This window comes from Cebus imitator, unplaced genomic scaffold, assembly GCF_001604975.1.
Source record: "Cebus imitator isolate Cc_AM_T3 unplaced genomic scaffold, Cebus_imitator-1.0 Scaffold207, whole genome shotgun sequence".
NCBI lineage: Eukaryota > Metazoa > Chordata > Mammalia > Primates > Cebidae > Cebus > Cebus imitator.
The window spans coordinates 901,115-921,797 of NW_016107522.1; the positions used below are offsets into that span (position 1 = coordinate 901,115).

The window sequence follows — 20,683 nt, forward strand, 5'->3', positions numbered from 1 at the left end:
GCATTCTATTGTCTTCATGATTCTGGGCTGGGTACCACAGCACTCCAGCCTGGGCCACAGAGCAAGACTCTATCTCCAAAAAAAAAAAAAGAAAGAAAAAATACTGTATCTTGTGTCTCAGAGGGTTTTCTTTCTAAATATATTATTTGAATACCCATTTCTTGTTAAAATGTGGTTCAGGATTACATTGCATTCTATTGTCTTCATGATTCTGGGCTGGGTAGCACTCAGGTAGAATTCAGACTTCATTCATTTGTTATTTTCAGACAGCCTCAAAATTATTTTTTGTCACATCATCTTATTTCTCTTTCCTCTCTTATCTTTTCTGTCTCTCACAGCAAAATTCTAAGTTGGGTGTGGATTCTTCCAGACTTTTTTCTGTGGTCATATGTTTGCCTCTGTGAATTGGTACTGACATTGAAACATATATTAGGCATATATAATGTAGTATCTCTTTAATTTTTATTTTGAGATAATTATAAATTCACATGCAATTATAAGAAAGAATACAGAGAGATTAATGTACTGTTTTTAAAATCATGTGGTATAAAAGTGCATACCCTAAAATACCCTAAAGGGTTATTTCATCCTCAATTTGTATGTTTATTCTTTGAGATAACTTACATATGCAACAGTGAGTATGAATAAAGATGAACCAAGAAACCAGTCTTAACTGCTTTCTTCTGCATACTTTGAGCAGATGAAACTGGAGAGGAGGTTGAACTGATACATTTTTTTTTTCATGGTGAGAATTTTTTAAAGCATTTTTCTCCTACTAAATACCTTTCTGTTTCTCCCCCCAGTCTGTTTGATGTGTTGAGAAATGAAGCTCGGGTAATGGAGGGTCTGCATAGATTGGGAATAGAAGGCCTTTCTCTGCATAATGTTTTGAAGCTGAACATCCAGCCCTCTGAGGCTGACTATGCAGTAGACATCAGGAGTCCTGCTATTTCAGTGAGTATTTTTTTTAGGGTGATCAAAAGACTTTCTGACCAGGAATCTTTATTATGATTTTCAAATTTGTCTCCTATGAGGGTGAAGTCACTTATACCATCTCTTTTGTTGATGTGAAAGATTTATAGTCACTTATATGGGACTTTGTGTATGTAATAAAGTAGGCCCTTAAATGCTCCAAGAAAATTGAGTTACTGTTGCTAATGTGGTTAAGAGAGTGATTTTTTTTTTTTTTTTTTGAGAGTCTTGCTCTGTCATCCAGGCTGGAGTGCAGTGGTGCGATCTTGGCTTACTGCAACCTCTTCCCCCCAGGTTTAAGCAGTTCTGCTTCAGCCTCCTGAGTAACTGGGATTACAGGTGCATGCCATCACGCCCAACTAATTTTTGTAGTTTTAGTAGAGACGGGGTTTCACCATATTGGTCAGGCTGGTCACAAACTCCTGACCTCAGGTGATTCACCCACCTTGGTTTCCCAAAGTGCTCGGATTACAGGTGTGAGCCAACATGCCTCGCCAAACAGTGATTTTTTTTTTCACTTTAGCATGCCCCTAGGGTTCAGCTGATCATCTCTTGGGAAAAAGTGTTTAATTTGTATTTTCTCAATTGCATACAGTTCTTGTGTGATTTTGTGACATCTATAAATTAAAACTACAATCAAAAATGTCACTTTTTAGTTAAGAACCTTCTTTAGTAGGATTTTGGTATTTGGTATTTAAAGGATTTATATAGATTTTTGCCTGCCGTGTGATCTTTCTGAGCCGTTGTCTCGTCATCTGTCAGAGAATGTGGGGAATAGGGCCGGGCGTGGTGGCTCATGCCTGTAATCCCAGCACTTTGGGAAGCTGGACACGGGCAGATCACCTGAGGTCAGGAGTTCAGGACTAGCTTGGCCAAACAAAATGGTGAAACCCCATCTGTACTCAAAATACTCAAAATACAAAAATTAGCCAGGTGTGGTGGCATGCACCTGTAATCCTAGCTACTTAGGAGGCTGAAGCAGGAGGATCACTTGAACCTGGGAGGTGGGGGTTGCAGTGAGTTGAGATCATGCCACTGCACTCCAGCATGGGTGGCAGAGCAAGACTCCATCTCAAAAAGAGAAACAGAGAGAGAGAGAGAGAGAGAGAGAGAGAGAGAGAGACAGAAGGTGGGGAATAGTGTCATCTTGGGCAGTCATGGTAAAAATAAAAGGGGAGAGCTGACCTGATTTTTTTTTGGTTTCTGTACTGCATATTTAAGAGAAATAATATAGACTGTAGATGATCATTACTTGAATTCACACTTGGTGATACAACTTATTTTGATGAAGACATTGTCATTTATTTTTCTGTTAACAATTCTTACAAGGAGTAAAGGATAATAACAACATGACACACGTTTATACAAACATAAAGGGACTAACAACCATAGGACCCATCATTATGCTTACTATCTTAACATTTAGTCATTTTGTGTTAGATTTAACTTTTTTTGGAAAAAAAAAAGTTTTAGTTGAAGCCCTTCTTTGTCCCTTACTAGCCTCCCCCTCCTTCCTGCAGTTTGTTTCTTTTCTCAAGTTGGTGTGCATTCCCTTGTCTCTTATTTTATCCTTTTTTTCCTATCAATTTTTTTTTTATTTCTTTTGTTATTTTAGCAATGAGCCTCACTATTTCGTCCAGGCTGGACTCAGATTCCTGGAGTCAAGCAATCCTCTTGCCTCAGCTTTGTGAGTAGCTGGAACCATAGTTATGCACCACCTTGCCTGGCTCCTATTTAATAATTTAAAAATTTCGATAATCTGGCCAGGCTCAATGGCTCACACCAGTAATCCCAGCACTTTGGGAGGTCGTGGTGGGCAGATCACTTTAGCTCAGGAGTTTGAGACCTGCCTGGCCAACATGGCAAAACCCTGCTGGAGTGCAGGGAAGCAATCATAGCTCACTGTAGTAGCCTTGAACTCCTGTGTTCGAGAGATCCTTCCGCTTTAGCCTCTTGATCCATTGCTCTTTGTGGATATGAAGTAGTTTCTAATTTTGCTGTTGTAAACACAACTGTAGTTAGGTTCTTTTTTTCCTCTCTTTTTATGTATACATGTGAATTTATTTGGGGTAGATACCTGGATCTAGAGTACTTAGTGGTACTGGATTTATTTTAGAAAAATTAGTGCCAATATAGTCTTCAACTTTATTAGATCCAGTTCTCTAAAGTGGTTGTCCATACACCAGCATTGCATGAGAGTTCTCTTTGCTTTATATCTTTTCCTATTCTTGGATCTTGACAAACTTTCACTTTTTTTGTCTAGCAAGTGTGAAATTTCATTGAGGTCTTAGCTCATAGTTCCTAGATTACAATTGAGGGTGTACACATTTCTTATGTTTATTGCCCATTTTGGGTTTCCTCTGTAAATTTCTTATTCATACTATTTTTTTAAAATTGGTTTTTTTTGGCCGGGCGCGGTGGCTCAAGCCTGTAATCCCAGCACTTTGGGAGGCCGAGGCGGGTGGATCACGAGGTCAAGAGATCAAGACCATCCTGGTCAACATGCTGAAACCCCGTCTCTACTAAAACTACAAAAAATTAGCTGGGCATGGTGGCGTGTGCCTGTAGTCCCAGCTACTCAGGAGGCTGAGGCAGGAGAATTGCCTGAACCCAGGAGGTGGAGGTTGCGGTGAGCCGAGATCGCGCCATTGCACTCCAGCCTGGGTAACAAGAGCGAAACTCCGTCTCAAAAAAAAAAAAAAATTGCTTTTTTTTTCCTTTGTTCTTAAAAAGTTTAGTGCTGGGCGCAGTGGCTCATGCCTGTAATCTGAGCACACTGGGAGGCCAAGGTCGGCGGTTCACTTGAGGTCAGGAGTTTGAGATGAGCCTAGCCAACATGGCGAAATCCCGTCTCTACTAAAAATATAAAAATTAGCCAGTTATGGTGGTGAGTGCCTGTAGTTCCAGCTACTTGGGAGGTTGAGGCGCGAGAATTGCTTGAACCCAAGAGACAGAGATTGCAGTGAGCCAAGATTGCTCCACTGTACTCTATCTAGCCTGGTTGACAGAGAGAGACTCCCTCTCAAAAAATAAGTTATTTTGCTTCTTTCTCTTATTTTTATGTCCTTCTTCATTCTTGACACTAGTCCTTTATTGGGTTTGTTGGTTACAAATGTCTTCATCTGTTCCGTGGCTCGTCTTTTAGTCACTCATTTTTCTTTTTTTTTTTAGACGGAGTTTTTGCTCTTGTTACCCAGGCTGGAGTGCAATGGCGCTATCTTGGCTCACCGCAACCTCCGCCTCCTGGGTTCAGGCAATTCTCCTGCCTCAGCCTCCTGAGTAGCTGGGATTACAGGCACACGCCACCATGCCCAGCTGATTTTTTGTATTTTTAGTAGAGACGGGGTTTCACCATGTTGACCAGGATGGTCTCGATCTCTTGACCTCATGATCCACCCGCCTCAGCCTCCCAAAGTGCTGGGATTACAGGCGTGAGCCACCGCGCCTGGCTCTAGTCACTCATTTTTCTACTCGATCTTTTTATTTTTTATTTTTTTGTTTTTTGAGATAAAGTCTTGCTCTGTTGCTCAGGCTGGAGTGCAGTGGCACGATCATGGCTTACTGTAGTCTCAAACCCCTTGGGATCAGGTGATTCTCCTGCATCAACCTCCTGAGTGGCTGGGACAGCAGCCACCATGCCTGGCTAATTTTTATATATTTTTGAAAGTGATGGAGGTCTCATAATATTGCCCAGGCTGGTCTTGAACTCCTGCGTTCAAGCAGTCCTGCCTTACTTGACCTCCCAAAGTGCTAGGATTACAGATGTAAACCACTGCACGTAACCTTTTTAATCTTTGAAAATGGTCTTGTCTTGTGATTCTTCTTAAAAATAATTTGAAGACTTACTGTTGTTATTGCAATATTACTAACTGGTGACTAATGTGCATGCATCTTAATGTGTTATATTTTGTAGTGGGTCAACAACCTGGAGGTTGATAGCAGATATAATTCGTGGCCTTCTAGTTTACAAGAGTTGCTTCGACCCACTTTTCCTGGTGTTATTCGACAGATCAGGAAAAACTTACATAATATGGTAAGTAAAACTTATGGTCTGGCTGTGAACTCTGTTTTTCCCTTGGCTGGTCCCTGCTTTTTTGTCATATATAGAATGGTCACTTCTTGCTTTTACTAGCTGCTTCCTCCCCAGGCCTCCATCAAATACTCTCTCTATTCACACTGGAAGGGACTGTAATGTACTGACCACTTTTGGGGCTGTGGGATGTAACAGCAGCATTTCAGCCCTGCTTGGAGTGTAGGGAAATGCTCATTTTTAACACGAAGGTTTAGACTTTGTTTTAGTCTTTTAGTTTGTTTTTAGTTTTAAAACATTTTATTTTTAATTTTAAAACATTTTTTATTTTATAATTTTTATTTTTTTTGAATCAGCTTTTCCAGATGGAAAAAATTCTCTCTTCATACCCTTCACACCATTCAATGATGTTTTTAAGACTTTATGTTTTTTAGAGCAGTTTTAGATTTATAAGCAATGTTGTTTTATTAGTTTTAAGATAGCTCTCTTTTTTTATGTAAGAAGGTGCATATTGCTACGGTTTTTCTTTAATATCTTAATCCCTAAAATTCAGCAGTTTAATTTATTACCTTAAATAAGGCTGTTTGTCAACTCCTACTTGTTATTCCTTCTTGCACTGCTTTAGAGAGAGAGAATGAGGGTTCTCAACTGGCCCACTTTTTTCATCGCATTTCTTTCCCTTCCCTGACACAGCTGGGAAAGAGATAAGGGCAGGGTTAGTGCCAAGGTTTGCCTCCTCAGAACTTGCAGGGGAAATTGCCCACTACTTTTCTTTCTTTCTCTCTTTTTTTTTTTTTTCAGATGGAGTCTCACTCTGTTGCCCAGGCTGGAGTGCAGTGGCAGGATCGCGGCTCCCTGCAACCTCTGCCCCCAGGGTTCAAGCGATTCTCCTGCCTCAGCCTCCCAAATAGCTAGGATTACAGGCACGCACCACCACGCCCAGCTTATTTTTTATATTTTTAGTAGAGATGGGGTTTTACTATGTTGGCCAGGGTGGTCTCAAACTCCTGAACTCAGGTGATCCGCCCACCTTCGCCTCCCAAAGTGCTAGAATTACAGGTGTGAGCCACCACACCTGGCCAATTTTCTTTCTCTTGAAAACGCTTCTCTCCCTTTTAGTCAGAATTTAAATCTTGTTCTGTTTTACCGTATGTCTGAATTTGATTAAGTGAGAAAATACGTGCAAGTTGCCTAGCACATAATACGTGCTTATGTGCTTACCTGACAGATGTGACTGTGGTCTCATAATTAGGTTCTAAGTGAATTCTTAATTCAGAGATCCTCAGAAGTGAATATACAGAAAGGTAGGCTCCATTCGTGAAGGTGAGAGAGTTGCTAAACTTGGTTTTTGTTTGGTGTAGTTAAAGAACAGGCATCAGCACTCTGGAATACAGTTCCCATGTTACCAGTGTAAGTCCATGAGAAAATCACCTAGCCTTTCAGTACCACATTTTTTGAACATAGAGGGAGGTAGCTGCTATTTGTATAATTCATCTTTTATGCGGTTTAAGCATAGTTCAGAAAAGGTTGGCTTCATGTAGAGTGACTAATAACATTTTTCTTGGCCCACAGATATTTGAATAAATGTCATTTCATGTGTTCTTGTCCCTTTCTTCAACAGGTTTTCATAGTTGATCCTGCACATGAGACCACAACAGAGTTGATTAACACAGCTGAGATGTTCCTTAGCAATCATATACCACTAAGGTAACACTGTTACTGATTTGATGATATGTCTAATTTAGCTGAGATTTTGTCATTTTTAAATGCAAATCTGGTGCTACTTAGTTGTAGGATAATTAATAGTGTAGATCACTAATGGCAGTTTTATCTTCTGGTCAGTATAAAGCCAGTGTCTTTTGGGACTGAGAATTTGCTTCTCAGTGAATAGAAGCTTACCGCCATTGAATTATCAATAAATAGCCCATGTAAAAATAGTTTGTGGCTGCAGCTTGCTTCCCAATGGAAGGGAATTTTTCCAGGTGAGTGTCCACATCACAAAACCTATTTCCACTTTCAGAAGAGATATAAAGCATTGCCAATAACTTGTTACATTGTCAAGGACCAAATATATACACAGCCTTTTGTAGATGCAAACAGTAACAGTTACTTCATTTCTGTTGCCAAACCTATCAACAGGTTACTGAATGGCTGGATTTCCACTGTCCTTTCAAGAACAGTTTTTTTTTTTTTTTTAAAGGTTTTACATATAAATGCTAAGATATTTTCACCTATATTCTCAATAATTCTCCTACGTGTTGGTGAAATTTTAATTCTTAGAAAATGTGAAAATAAGAAATTAACTCTTTATTCAATAAATAGTACCGTGTGTTCCATGACTACTACTGAACTAAATGCTGTGAATATATATGCCTTATTCTACCTTCTTGGAAAAGATCTTCTGTATACTTTCAAATGCTTTAGGGAGATACATCATCAACTGCAAGGTTAGTTATAACCTATTGGTTAGTTATAAGTGCATTAGAATTTCAGGGAAACAAAAACTCATTGAGATATTTGGGAAGCATGAAGGTTTATGGAGAAGTTGGATTTCAGATAGGCTTTGAGGAAAACAGAGGGTTTTGTGGTTGAATAATGACATTTTTCATATAAAGCATGAATACAGCTGGTTAGATGGAAGAACCTATTACTGGATTAAAGCCAGAGCTATGTATTGATTAGAAGAGAAATATGAGAGACAGAAGAAGTTAGGTCATGGTACACGGTTGGCACTTATACAATATTTCTTGAATTGAGGGATGAGAAGAGGGCATGTGGTCTTCAGGTTGCAAAGGTAGGTAAGAATAAGGCACTTGAACTCCTACGCCACTGAGAGATTGTGAGTAGTTGGAGAGAGCTAGGCATATAGGCTGTTCCTTTCTTCTTTGTAGGAGCTCATGTGGTCTTACATGTTGACTACTAAATAATGATACATTATTATTAACTAAACTCCATAGTTTACATTAGGATTCATTATTTGTGTTGATGACACAAATGTATGATGTCAAGTATTCACATTACAATACTGTTTAATACAGATTAGTTTCACTTCTCTAAAAATCTCCTGTGCTTCACTTGTTTATCTCTTCTTCCCTATCCCTATATCTTTGGCAACTGCTTATCTTTCTACAGTTTTCATAGTTTTGCATTTTCCAGAACGTTCTGTGGTTGCAGTCACTGCTGATTTTTCTACTGTCCTCATAGTTTCGCATTTTCCAGAACGTTTTGTGGTTGCAATTGTACAGCATATAGCCTATTTAGATTGGTGTCTTTCACTTAGCAATGTGCATTTAGGCTTCCTCTTGTGTCTTCTCATGGCTTGATAGCTCGTGTCTTTTTATCACTGGATAATAGTCATTATATGGATGTCCCCCCCTTTACTTATCCATTCACTTAATTGAAAGATACCTTAGTTGCCTACAAGTTTTGGCAGTTATGAATAAAGCTGCTATAAACATCTGGGTACAGATATCTCTGTGGACATGCCATCAGCTTCTTTGGATAAATACCAAGAAGCATGATTGCTGCCTCATGTGTTAAGACTGTGCTTAGTTTTGTAAGAACCTGCCGAACTGTGTTCCAAAGTAGCGGCACCATTTTGCATTCCCTCCAGCAGTGAATGAGAGATCCTGTTGCTCCACAGCCTTGCCAGCATTTGGTGTTGCCAGCATTTGGTGTTGCCAGCATTTGGTGTTGCCAGCATTTAGGATTTTGGTCATTCTGATAGGTGTGTGATGGTATATCATTGTTGTTTAATTTGCTGTTCCCTAATGCCATGTGATGTTCAGGATATACTTATATTTATCATCTATCTGTATATCTTGTTTGGTGAAGTGTCTGTTAAGATCTTTTGTCCTTTTTTTCCCCCCGCACTTTTGTCCATTTTTAAAACTTCGGTTGTTTGTTTCCTTTTTTTTTTGAGACGGAGTTTCGCTCTTGTTACCCAGGCTGGAGTGCAATGGCGAGATCTCGGCTCACTGCAACCTCCGCCTTCTGGGTTCAAGCAATTCTCCCACCTCAGCCTCCTGAGTAGCGGGGACTACAGGCATGCGCCACCATGCCTAGCTAATTTTTGTATTTTTAGCAGAGACGGGGTTTCACCTTGTTGACCAGGATGGTCTCGATCTCTTGACCTCGTGATCCACCCGCCTCGGCCTCCCAAAGTGCTGGGATTATAGGTGTGAGCCACTGCGCCTGGCCTATTTGTTTTCTTATTGTTGAGTTTTAAGAGTTGTTGTAGGCCCGGTGCAATGGCCTACGCCTATAATCCCAGGACTTTGGGAGGCCAAGGTGAAAGGATTGCTTGAGGCCAGGATTTGAGATCACTGTGGGCAACCTGGGAAGACCCCCATCTCTACAAAGAATTAAAAAAGAGTAGGCAGGCATGGTGGCACATGCCTATAGTCCCAGATACTTGGGAGGCTGAAGTGGAGGACTGTTTGAGCCCAGAGGTTTGAAGCTACAGTGAGCTGATCATGCCACTGCACTCTGTCGTTGGCAACAGAGCAAGACCCTGTCTGAGAAACAAACGAGGAGTTGCATATTTTGTTTACCTGTCCTTTATCAGATGGTTGTTTTGCAAAGATTTTCTGCCACTCTACAGCTTGCCCCTTTGTTCTCTTAATAGTGTCTTTCACAGGACAGACTTTTTTTTTTTCTGTTTTGAGACGGAGTCTCACTCTGTCACCCAGGCTGGAGTGCACGATCTTGGCTCACTGCAACCTCTGCCTCTCGGGTTCAAGTGATTTTTCTGCCTCAGCCTCCTGAATAGCTGGGATTACAGGTGTACGCCACCACGCCCGGCTAATTTTTTTGTATTTTTAGTAGAGATGGGGTTTTACCATCTTGGCTCGGCTGGTCTTGAACCTGACCTCATGATCCACCTGCCTCAGCCTCCCAAAGTGCTGGGATTGCAGGCGTGAGCCATGGCACCCAGCTGACATTTTTAATTTTAGTGAAGTTCAAATTAACCAAATGTTGTCTTTCATGGATTGTGCTTTTGGATCTAACATCATTGCCATCCTGAGATCACCTAAATTTTCTTCTTTGCTGTTGTCTAGGAATTTTAGTTTTTGTGTTTTACATTTGGACCTATGATCCACTTTGAATTAATTTTTGTGAAAGAAATAAGGTCTGTGTCTAGACTGAATAATTTGCATGTACATGTCTGGTTGTTCAGCACCATTTGTTGAAAAGGTGATTCTTTGTCCATTGAACTGCTTTTGCCCCAATATAGTTAGTGCAAAGTTTTTTTTTGCCAGCCTAACTATAGATATATAATGGTGTCTCTGTGGTTAATTCCTTTATTTTAAAATTTAAAATCAGATAAACTTTAACCTTGGCTATTGCTTTTTGTTGTGGGACAATTGTAAACCTTTTTTGGCTTTTCTTTTACCAATAATTCTGATACTGCATATGCTAAATGTTACAATCCCCTCCCCTTTCTGTTTACTTTTATGGTGTGAAAATTTGTATGTCTTAAAAATTTTGTTTAAAAGCAGAAAAAAAAAATCCTAAAACTGTAGCAACACTCTTCATGTCAGTAAAGGAATCTTTTCATGACATGGAAATGGCTTGCTTTAACTGTAGAAAGGTCTAAGTCACATTTGAGAGCCTGATTTTTTAATACTTTATAAGTGGCTAGGTGTGGTACTCATGCCTGTAATCCCAGCACTTTGGGAGGCCGAGGCTGATGGATCACCTGAGGTAAGGAGTTCGACACCAGCCTGGCCAACATGGTGAAACCCTGTCTCTACTAAAAATACAAAAAATTAGCCAGGGGTAGTAGCCTGTAATCCCAGCTACTCGGGGGGCTGAGGCAGGAGAATCGCTTGAACCTGGGAGACAGAGGTTGCAGTGAGCCTAGATTGCACTCGTTGCACTCTAGCCTGGGTGACAAGAATGAAACTCTGTCTCAAGAAAAGAAAAATACTTTGTAAGTGGTGTATGTATAATTTTCTGTGGCGATCATGTTAGAGTAGGCTGTGAACCATGCTTTTCACTCAAAGAGTTTTCCTCTCTTAGCTACAATGTATGAGAAGGGTATAAGAATGTCACTCTTTTTAACCATTTGTATTCTTTGACATGTTTCTTTTTCTTCTTTTCCCTTTCCCTCCAGAATTGGTTTTATCTTTGTGGTTAATGACTCTGAAGATGTTGATGGGATGCAAGATGCTGGAGTGGCTGTTCTTAGAGCATATAATTATGTTGCCCAAGACGTGGATGATTATCATGCCTTCCAGACTCTGACACATGTACGTTTTTGTTCAGAATGGCACATACTTTTTTCAGATCTAATTTACTCTTAAAAACAGTGTGTGACCATTGTAGGTCAGGCCCCTGGGGTGTCTAGAGCTCAGGAGTGGATCCTGAATTTAAAAGTCATGTCTGCTGCAGTGTATAGAGATGGATCTGAGGAAGGGCAAAGCAAAATGGCAGGGATGCCAGTTGATGAGCTGTTGCAGTGATCTCCATGAGAAGTAATGGGGAAGGTAGTAGCAGGGCTGAGGAGAATGAAATAGATTCAAAAGAAGTCACTCAGAATAATCAATATTTTATACTTCATTATTTTATTTACTTTGTCTCTGCTTAAAGTTTGTTTTTGTCTGTTTGTTTTAATATGTCTTTCAAAACAGCTACCTTAAAATTTTATTTACTTGTGTACTTTTTGAGACTGGGTCTGGTATGTTGCGCAGGCTGGTCTCAAACTCCTAGACCCAAGGGATCCTCCCACATCAGCCTCAGATAGCTAGGGTTATGGCTGTGTTATCACCATGCCCAGAGAATAAGTATTTTAAAGCCTGTTTTTTGAATTATTTATTCATTCATTTTTTTTTTTTATTATTGTTTGATTGAGGGGGTCACAAAAGGCAGGGAGACTGTATTGTACACAGCTGGTATAGGCTTGGAGGCTGAATGCCCCACAGAGACAGACACAGAAACAGTCCAATGCTCAGCAGGGAAGGCTGGGCAGTATTCTGGGGCCTATAACAATTGGTTAGCAGGTAGCAGTCAGTAGGGGGTCTGGCCTAGGGCTAAAGGGAGCGCAGGCACTCTGGAGGCTCCCAGATCTGAGGTCCCGACTGGTATCTGCTGTGGCGGCCTGGGCTCAGCTCACCTCATTCTGGGACTTGCAGGCGACTTGGGGCAGTACAAAGGCAGCACTGTACACATCTGAGCAGCTGCACCTGCTCCACCTACTGCTGTGTCATTTGTTGCCTGGGCTTCTGGAAGTTGGTGCTCGAGTTTTTGCTGCAGAACATGAAGCCATTCTGGCCACTGTGATAGATAGGGACAGTAGAGTAGGCATGGGCCACCATGGGGAAGAGTGACTGGCAGAACCACCATGTCTCCTTGATGAGGTCCAGGTACAGCCACTGTACTCACCCTGGCAGCAGAGAATGGTGTCCTCCTCATCGAGGGCCATCTTCATGAGTGGTAATAGGATTCCTTGAAGAGGCTTTCAGCAGAGCCCAGGAGTCAGTGATCATAATATTGAAGGCATCCTGGTTTTGCTTCACGAAATCAAAATTGTCACCCATATGCAGGTTTAGCTCAGAGCTAGAGTAGCCAATGGCCTTACCCAGCAGGAACTTGTTAGGGACCTGGATGCCATCCTCTTCAGTCTGTCATTGGACCACAGAATCCAGAGGGGTGCTTCACTACCTTGTGCAGGATACTGTGTCTGTCCCCGATGATCAGCAACTTTTGTGGGATGGGGTGGCTGCAGAGTGGCAGGTTGATTCTCATCTCCTGGTAGAACTTGTCTCTGTTCATAAAGGGGATGATGCCATCCAACACCAGCAAACTGCTGTAGGTCTTTTTTTCTTTCTTTCTTTTTTTTTTTTTTTTTTGAGATGGCGTCTTGCTCTGTCGCCAGGCTGCAGTGCAGGGGCACAATCTCAGCTCACTGCAACCTCCGCTGCCTGGGTTCAATTGATTCTTCTGCCTCAGCCTCCCGAGTAGCTGGGACCACAGGTGTGTGCCACCACACCCAGCTAATTTTTGTATTTTTAGTAGAGACAGGGTATTACCATGTTGGCTAGGATGGTCTCGATCTCTTTACCTCGTGATCCATCTCAGCCTCCCAAAGTGTTGGGATTACAGGCGTGAACCACCATGCCTGGCTTTTTTTTTTTTTTTTTTTTCCCGGAGATGGAGGCTGGAGTGCAGTGGTGTGATATCTTGGCTTACTGCAACCTCTGCCTCCTGATTTCAAGCGATTCTTCTGCCTCAGCTTCCCGAGTAGCTAGGACTGCAAGTGAGCGCCACCATGCCCAACTAATTTTGATTTTGTATTTTTAATAGAGATAGGGTTTCACAATACTGGCCAGGCTAATCTCGAACTTCTGACCTTGTGATCCGCTGGCCTCAGTCTCCCAAAGTGCTGGGATTACAGGCATGAGCCACCTCACCCGGCCTGCTACTGTAGGTCTTAATGTGGAAAACAACGATATCCTGGGAGCGTGAGTGCTGGCAGTGGAGTAGCTGCTTCATCTGTACTGACAAGGCTTCCCTGGGCCTCAAGCTGCAGATCTTATGGAACCAGGCCTCCTTATGGCAGTGTGACCATTGAAGCCAGGTTCCATGTCCGGTGGACTATGTGGCCTGAGAGTATAGGCTGTGCAGAGCCATAGCACAACAGGACCAGCTACACCCACCACCCGCTGTTCATTAAAAAATTTTTTTTTTGAGACAGGAGCTCACCGTTGCCCAGGCTGGAGTGCAGCAGCACAGCCAGGGCTTACTACAGCTTCAAACACCTAGCCTTATGTGATCTTCCTGCCTCAGCGTCCCAGAGTAGCTGAGACTACAGGCATGTGCCATCATACCCAGCTAATTTTTAAAAAAAATTTTTGGTAGAGACAGTGTCTCACTATGTTTCTCAGGCTGGTCTCAAGCTCCTGGGCTTAAGCAGTCTTAACTGCATTGACCTCCCAGAGTTATGGGATTTTAGGTGTGAGCCACTGGTGCATGGCTTCTGTTTTTATTTCAGAAGTAAAGTAATACTGATTGCTGTAAAAACAATTAAGCCAGGCACAGTGGCTCACACGCATAACCCCAGCACTTTGGAGGCCAGTGTGGGTGAATCACCTGAGATCAGGGGTTCGAGACCAGCCTGGCCAACATGGTGAAACCGTGTCTTTACTAAAAATACAAAAATTGGCCAGGTGTGGTGGTTCACGCCTGTAATTCCAGCTCTTTGAGAGGCCAAGGTGGGTGGATCACTTGAGATAAGGAGTTGGAGACCAGTCTGGCCAACATGGTGAAACCTCATCTATACAAAAAATACAAAAATTAGCCAGGTATGGTGGCAGGGGCCTATAATTCAAGTTGCTCAGGAGACTGAGGCTGGAGAGTTCCTTGAACTCAAGAGGCAGAGGTTGCAGTGAGCCAAGATTGCACCATTTCACTCCAGCCTGGGTAACGAGTGAAACTCTAGCTCAAAAAAAAAAAAAAAAAAAATTCAAACAAATAATTTTAGTGTCAGTTTAGATTTCTCTATCTCTCCCTTCTCCCTATCTTCATCCCTCCTAAACATCATGGACATAGTTTTTATTCAAGAACTACTTATAAGTGTTCAGATTTTTCTTTTTCTTTTTTTTTCGAGACAGTTTTACTCCATCACCCAGGCTGGAGTGCAGTGATCTTGGCTCACTGCAACCTCTGCCTCCCTGGTTCAAGGGATTCTCCTGCCTCAGCCTCCTGTGTAGCTGGAATTACAGGTGTGCACTACCATGCCAGGCTATGCCAGGCTAATTTTTGTATTTTTAGTAGGAGTTCAGCATGTTGGTCAGGCTGTTCTTGAACCCTTGACCTCAAGTGTTCCACCTGACTCAGCCTCCCGAAGTGCTGGGGTTGTAGGTATGAACCACCATGCCTGCTTGGCCTATTCAGATTTTTCTTAACTAATGTGTGTATATATATATATATATGTGTGTGTGTGTGTGTGTGTATATATATTTTGCATTTGAGACTTAACTTGGCTGAACTGATTGGTTCATTTTAAGAATATTTAATTTTTGGCCAAGTGCGTTGGCTCTCACCTGTAATCCCAGCACTTTGGGAGGCCAAGGCAGGTGGATCACGAGGTCAGGAGTTCGAGACCAACCTGGCCAGTATGGTGAAACCCCATCTCTATTAAAAAATATAAAAATTAGCTGGGCATGGTGGTGCAAACCTGTAATCCCAGCTACTCGGGAGGCTGAGGCAGGAGAATCACTTGAACCCGGGAGGCGGAGGTTGCAGTGAGCTGAAATTGCACCACTACACTCCCAGCCTGTGCAACAGAATGAGACTCTGTTTCAAAAAACAAGTATATTTTTTTAAATTTTCAACCTAAGGAGCCATCTTAATAAGGTATTTGGAAAAGGAAGAATTGCTAACATGTCCCAATTGGCCTTTTAAGAAAAATAATCATATTTTCCTCTACATTCAAAAAAATGTGGAATGAACACTTTTAAATTTGAACTTAAAAGTGTAGTTAACCAACTGTTTTGTCTTTCTTCAGATCTATAACAAGGTGAGAACTGGAGAAAAAGTGAAAGTTGAACATGTGGTCAGTGTCCTGGAGAAGAAATACCCGTATGTAGAAGTGAATAGCATTTTGGGGATTGATTCTGCTTATGATCAGAATCGGAAGGTAAAGAATTTCTTTGTGTCTCGCATTTGATTGCAACACTGTACTGTGCTTAACCCCCTGTTTGGGGCTTTTGCTAGTAATAGTGATGGTGATTAAAGTGTTCCAGTACTTAGCATTTAAAAGTTTAGAAACCAGATCACTTTTCAGTGTTTGAGAAAGTTTTTACTTCAGTCTTGTGAAGATGTCACTGATTTTTAACTTGCTTATTAACTATTAAATTGAAAAACAATTTTTTTTTTTTCAGAATGCATTGGTAGTATTTCCATGGAATTTGCTCTGGATAACATCTACTGGATGTATAGAGCCAGGATACGATGTACAGTTTAATATATATCATACTGGTTTTATTTAGTTATTTAGGCTAAGGATGGAAATATATTACGAAATGTAACAAACAGAATGGCAAAGTATTGTAGTAATAAGGATTTAATAAAGTTTAACATTTTTTTACTTAATTTTCTTTTGAGACATTAAATACAATAAAGGGTCTTAACCTACTGCAAGTACAAATTGTTGAAAACCTGTATTGAAGGAATTAATATATATTTCTGAAACATTTTGATTTTAAACGTTAAAAAAAAATTTATTTACCAGTGTTTCAATGTTTTTTCTCCTTTTTCAAGGGAGGAATTTTTTTTTTCCCCAAATGAAAGACAAAGCCTTTTATTCCTGTTTGGAGATTTGAGCTATCATCCCTTTATAAATCATATTCTGCGTGAATTGATTATGAGTCCTGTTTCATTCGATACAGAATCCTTGTAGATTTTTCTTTTTCTTTTTTTTTTTTTTTTTTTTTTTTTTTATGGCTGACTAGAACCTTGTAGATTTTTCTAATCTCCCTCCCAGGTCTTTTATAGTTGTCTGACAGACAGTATCGTTTGGTTTTAGCTTCTCATCTTTGTGAGTTTTCTAGTCTTTCAATTTGTTTTAGCGGGAAGAGTAACCTTCTTTTTATACTCATATTTTATTGATTTATATACTATTAAATCATTTCACTGATAGGAATAGTTGGTTTGGGAATAGACACAGCCTGATTCTTGGCAAGAAGATAGCTCAACTGGGAGGAGCAGAAGGATGTGGGCATCCTATTACCTGTATTTAAAATGCTGCATTTTATTTATTAAGAGGTATTTTAATGTGGTTTGTGTGTAATACCAAAGAAAGAAAATTGAACACCTCTCACGTTTTATAGGTGATCTTTTAGGTCAGATGCTTTTAAAGGTCAGTGTGACAAAAATAGTAGCAAGTTAAACTTTAGAGTTACTAAGTTAGGCTAGTTCATACTTTAGGATTGCCTTCAAACTGCTATTCAAAAACACGTAAAACTCTGAAACTACTGTGTATATGTGCTTGGTAATGGCACTTTTGCCACCTCATTAGAAGGCTTTAAGTAGAGAGATAAAAGGTTAAACATTATGTGTGATCATAAGGCTTGAGATAATTAAAAAAAAAAAAAAAAAAAAAAAAAAAAAAAAAAGACACATAAATTACAGGCTTGGTGTGTGGCTCACTCCTGTAATTCCATCACTTTGGGAGGCTGAGACAGGAGGATCACCTGTGGTCAGGAGTTTGAGACCAGCCTGGCCAATGTGGCGAAACCCCATCTCTACTAAAAAATAAAAAATAAAATAAATAAAAATAAAAAAGCATGTGGGCATTCTAGAGAGTTGCTCGCTAGTATAAGTAAGTGTTCAGCATACTTTAATAGCTGGTATTTGTTAATCAGATAAATAAGCTAATTGAGATTGGTTGAGAGATCTTCTACTGTAAGTCGATTCAGGTTTTAGAGGGACTAAAAATCATTTTTAGCAAGATCAAAACACAAGAATTTAACAACTAGAGAAATTTCTGAATTACTTTAGAATAAGTAATGAAGCTTTAGTTTTAAAACACAGTAGCATTGTGTAACTGTGCCAGTCGTAATACTAGAAAGTTGAACAAGATGTGGTATGAACTTGGGCAGTTCACAGCCTCATTGGGGGAGTCAGCAAATGAGAGCACTATGGTTTCGGTGATGGTGAGGTTCTGAGTATTTTCACATTGTACGTGGAGGCTCAGTGCTGGGATGGGCAGCTCTGCTACTTTGGGACAAGGCGATTGTGGAAGGCTTCCTAGGTACAGTGACAGCTGCCTACTCTGTGAATTCAAGTTCGAAGAGGGACACATGTTTATTATATGTGTAAGCTGATGTTGAATACAAGATGAATTAAAATACTAGCTCTGTGCCAGCTCTTTTAGAAAGGTAAATTCATACCAGGAGCTAGAACGCCTTTGAGCATCCCAATCTGCCTCTCTTCTTTCTCTTTTCTGTTTTTGATTCTGTGTGTTAGTATTATATCTGCTCATTTTAAGGTATATCTAGTCAAGCTTGGAATTGAAGCTGGAAATGAGATCTACTCCCGGTAGCCTGAGAAGGGTTACCATTATTTTAATGCAGCCTTCTGTCCAGTCATTTATCATTTCTGGATTTTTAAATAAAATAATATTGCTATGGGTACCTAGTAACTTTTTCTCCCAGATAGACACAAACAACAAGAATAGTACTCTTTAGAAAAAGAATAAGTGAAATAAAATAAAAGAAGGCCACTTTGAGAATATGAAAGTTTTGAGGGACTTTGTGGAATTTTTTCATATTTCATATTTGGAAAATGTTTAAGTCTCATTTACTCTTATCCTGTTGAAGAAAAAGTACCAGTAGCTTTTTATTGTGGATGATTACTATATCAAAAGTATTTACTTAAAAAATATTGAATAGAGTAGACAAACGGGGGAAAGGGATATTTTTATACCTTTACATGTGTTGGAATTTTGACTGTGCTGAAAAATTGAATGAGTATTACACACCAAGCTCCATAGTTTCCTAGACTGAGCCATCTATACTGATTAGAGGTTCTTCTGTATACAAACAAGTCGTATTATTTATATTTCATCCATTTAATTTTCTAACTATTTGTATATACGTACTCTCAAGGCAGGGATGTTGAGAGTATCCCAGAAGTCCTAACAATCTAATGACTAATGAGATTTTTTTTTTTTTTAACTACAGGAGCTTTACCCCTATACAAAAAGCCCAATGGAATGGATTCTTTTGAAATGGTTAATTTTAGGAAAAATGACTGTTTTTAATAAATGTCATTGCACTTGTAAATCTGTTCCTTTGTTACAGTGAATCTATGAGATCTATGCCTGAAAGAAATAATTATTTTAAAAAGTAGGCAATGCAATTAAAGTAGAAATTTTAAACTATTGAGAATATAGTCTGATAGGTATATATTTATATCTTTCAAAGCCAGTAAGATAATGACATTAGGAAAAGCTGTAACTTACACATGCAAACATTTTACCTTTAGCATATTGTCTTTGAGTCCTTACTAATCTCAGTTATTCGTGAGTGGCTCAGTATAAGACTACCAAAAATTAGTGTTTGTTAATTATTTATTATTTAATATTTTTAGTTAGCTATTGATAGAAAATTTGTCCATATGAATTTTCAGTTTGGCTGTTTGATAATTGTGCAGCGTTCTGTTATTTGGTCTTGTAAACTACGAGTGGTGAAAAGGATGATACATAGTGAAAACATCTTCCTGTCCTAACTTTTACTCAGTTACTGTTCGCAGTGAAAACCAATGTTATTTATCTTATTGTCATTTGGATTTATAATGTAAGTTTTCTGGTCTTCTTTTAATTGGTTGAGGAGGGTGATTTTCAAAACTAAAATTAGATTAAAATTGAGTTTTAATGGACATCTGTGTAATAGTTGAGATTTCAAAGAACAGAATGAACATGGTAAGAGTTTTAAGAGTGTATATTTAGAATATTTAGACTATGATGTATAGAAATGGCTGAAACCAACCAAGAAGGCTTTTTTGGCTGTGCCATGTTTTAGTCAGTTAGTGAAGTCTGTTACTGTGATAGTCTAATTAGAAAGTAAACAGTTTGTTACCTGTGACTCGTATTAGGTACCTAATGGAAGTACTTTTCTACTGGTGCTGTCTAAAATGGTTATAAATCATTAAACTCTGCTACTTTCAGAAAATGACAATTACAAGATGTGTAATAGGCATTTGTAAAGTTGCCCACTTTATGTCTTGGGTAGTAATAAAATTTTTACTCCGAAAAATTAGTCTGAGGGAAGAGTGCCTATGTTGACAGTCAGGAAGAATGCCCATCTCAGATACATTTGCCTTTTGTTGCTCCAGTATTTTCTGGCCGATGAACCTCTTTTGTCATGGAGAAGGGAACAAATTGGGTGTATTATGTCTTAGAGCAATTTTTGAGCACCCCCTACAAACCTTGTTTTGTTTTCTGCAAGTGCAATTTCTTTGTTAGTGGTATGGACCCTTATTTAGAATTGAGTGTAAATATTTACCTCAGGCTTTTTGCACAGAGCACTTAAAACGTATGGTAGTCAAAACCTGTGCACCCCAGTGTGGTAGCCTGTGGTCACTTGTATAATTTTAAATGGAAATTAATTAACACTAAAGATTTAGTTACTTGGTCATAGTTGGCAGGTTTCAGGTGCTCAATAGTTGCATGTGGTTAGTGGCCCCTGCATTGGGCAGCACAGATGGAGTATTTCCCTCATTGCAGAAAGTTCTGTTGTATAGTGCTGACTGTAGTGTATGTAGTTCAGTTTTGATAGCCTGTGCCACACACACATCCCCACACACACACCTCCACACACACCCACACACACATCCTCACACACACCCTCACACACACCCACACACACGTCCTCACATACACCCACATGCCCACTTCATAATTTGCAAGGTTTTGTGGTTTTATAAAAACTCAGATTGACATAGTAGGATATTAACTGTGATGTCATTTTTCATTTTTAAAAAAAAATCTCTCGAGTTATTTTTTCTTTACCATATTTCTATTGATTTTTGTTGTTTTGTTGTTAGAACAAGCATGTAAGAAAAATATGCTTGCCGGGCGCGGTGGCTCAAGCCTGTAATCCCAGCACTTTGGGAGGCCGAGGCGGGTGGATCACGAGGTCAAGAGATCGAGACCATCCTGGTCAACATGGTGAA

General features: G+C 39.9%; 1 protein-coding gene across 1 annotated transcript in view; it reads left to right on the plus strand.

The window, feature by feature from the left end:
- UGGT1 (UDP-glucose glycoprotein glucosyltransferase 1) overlaps nt 1-20,683 on the plus strand; it is a 119,364-nt gene that overhangs the window by 40,191 nt on the left and 58,490 nt on the right. The window contains exons 12-16 of the mRNA XM_037745657.1: nt 804-954; nt 4,886-5,005; nt 6,624-6,709; nt 11,121-11,256; nt 15,513-15,644. Coding sequence (XP_037601585.1) covers nt 804-954; nt 4,886-5,005; nt 6,624-6,709; nt 11,121-11,256; nt 15,513-15,644 — 625 coding nt within the window. The remainder of the gene's footprint in view (nt 1-803; nt 955-4,885; nt 5,006-6,623; nt 6,710-11,120; nt 11,257-15,512; nt 15,645-20,683) is intronic.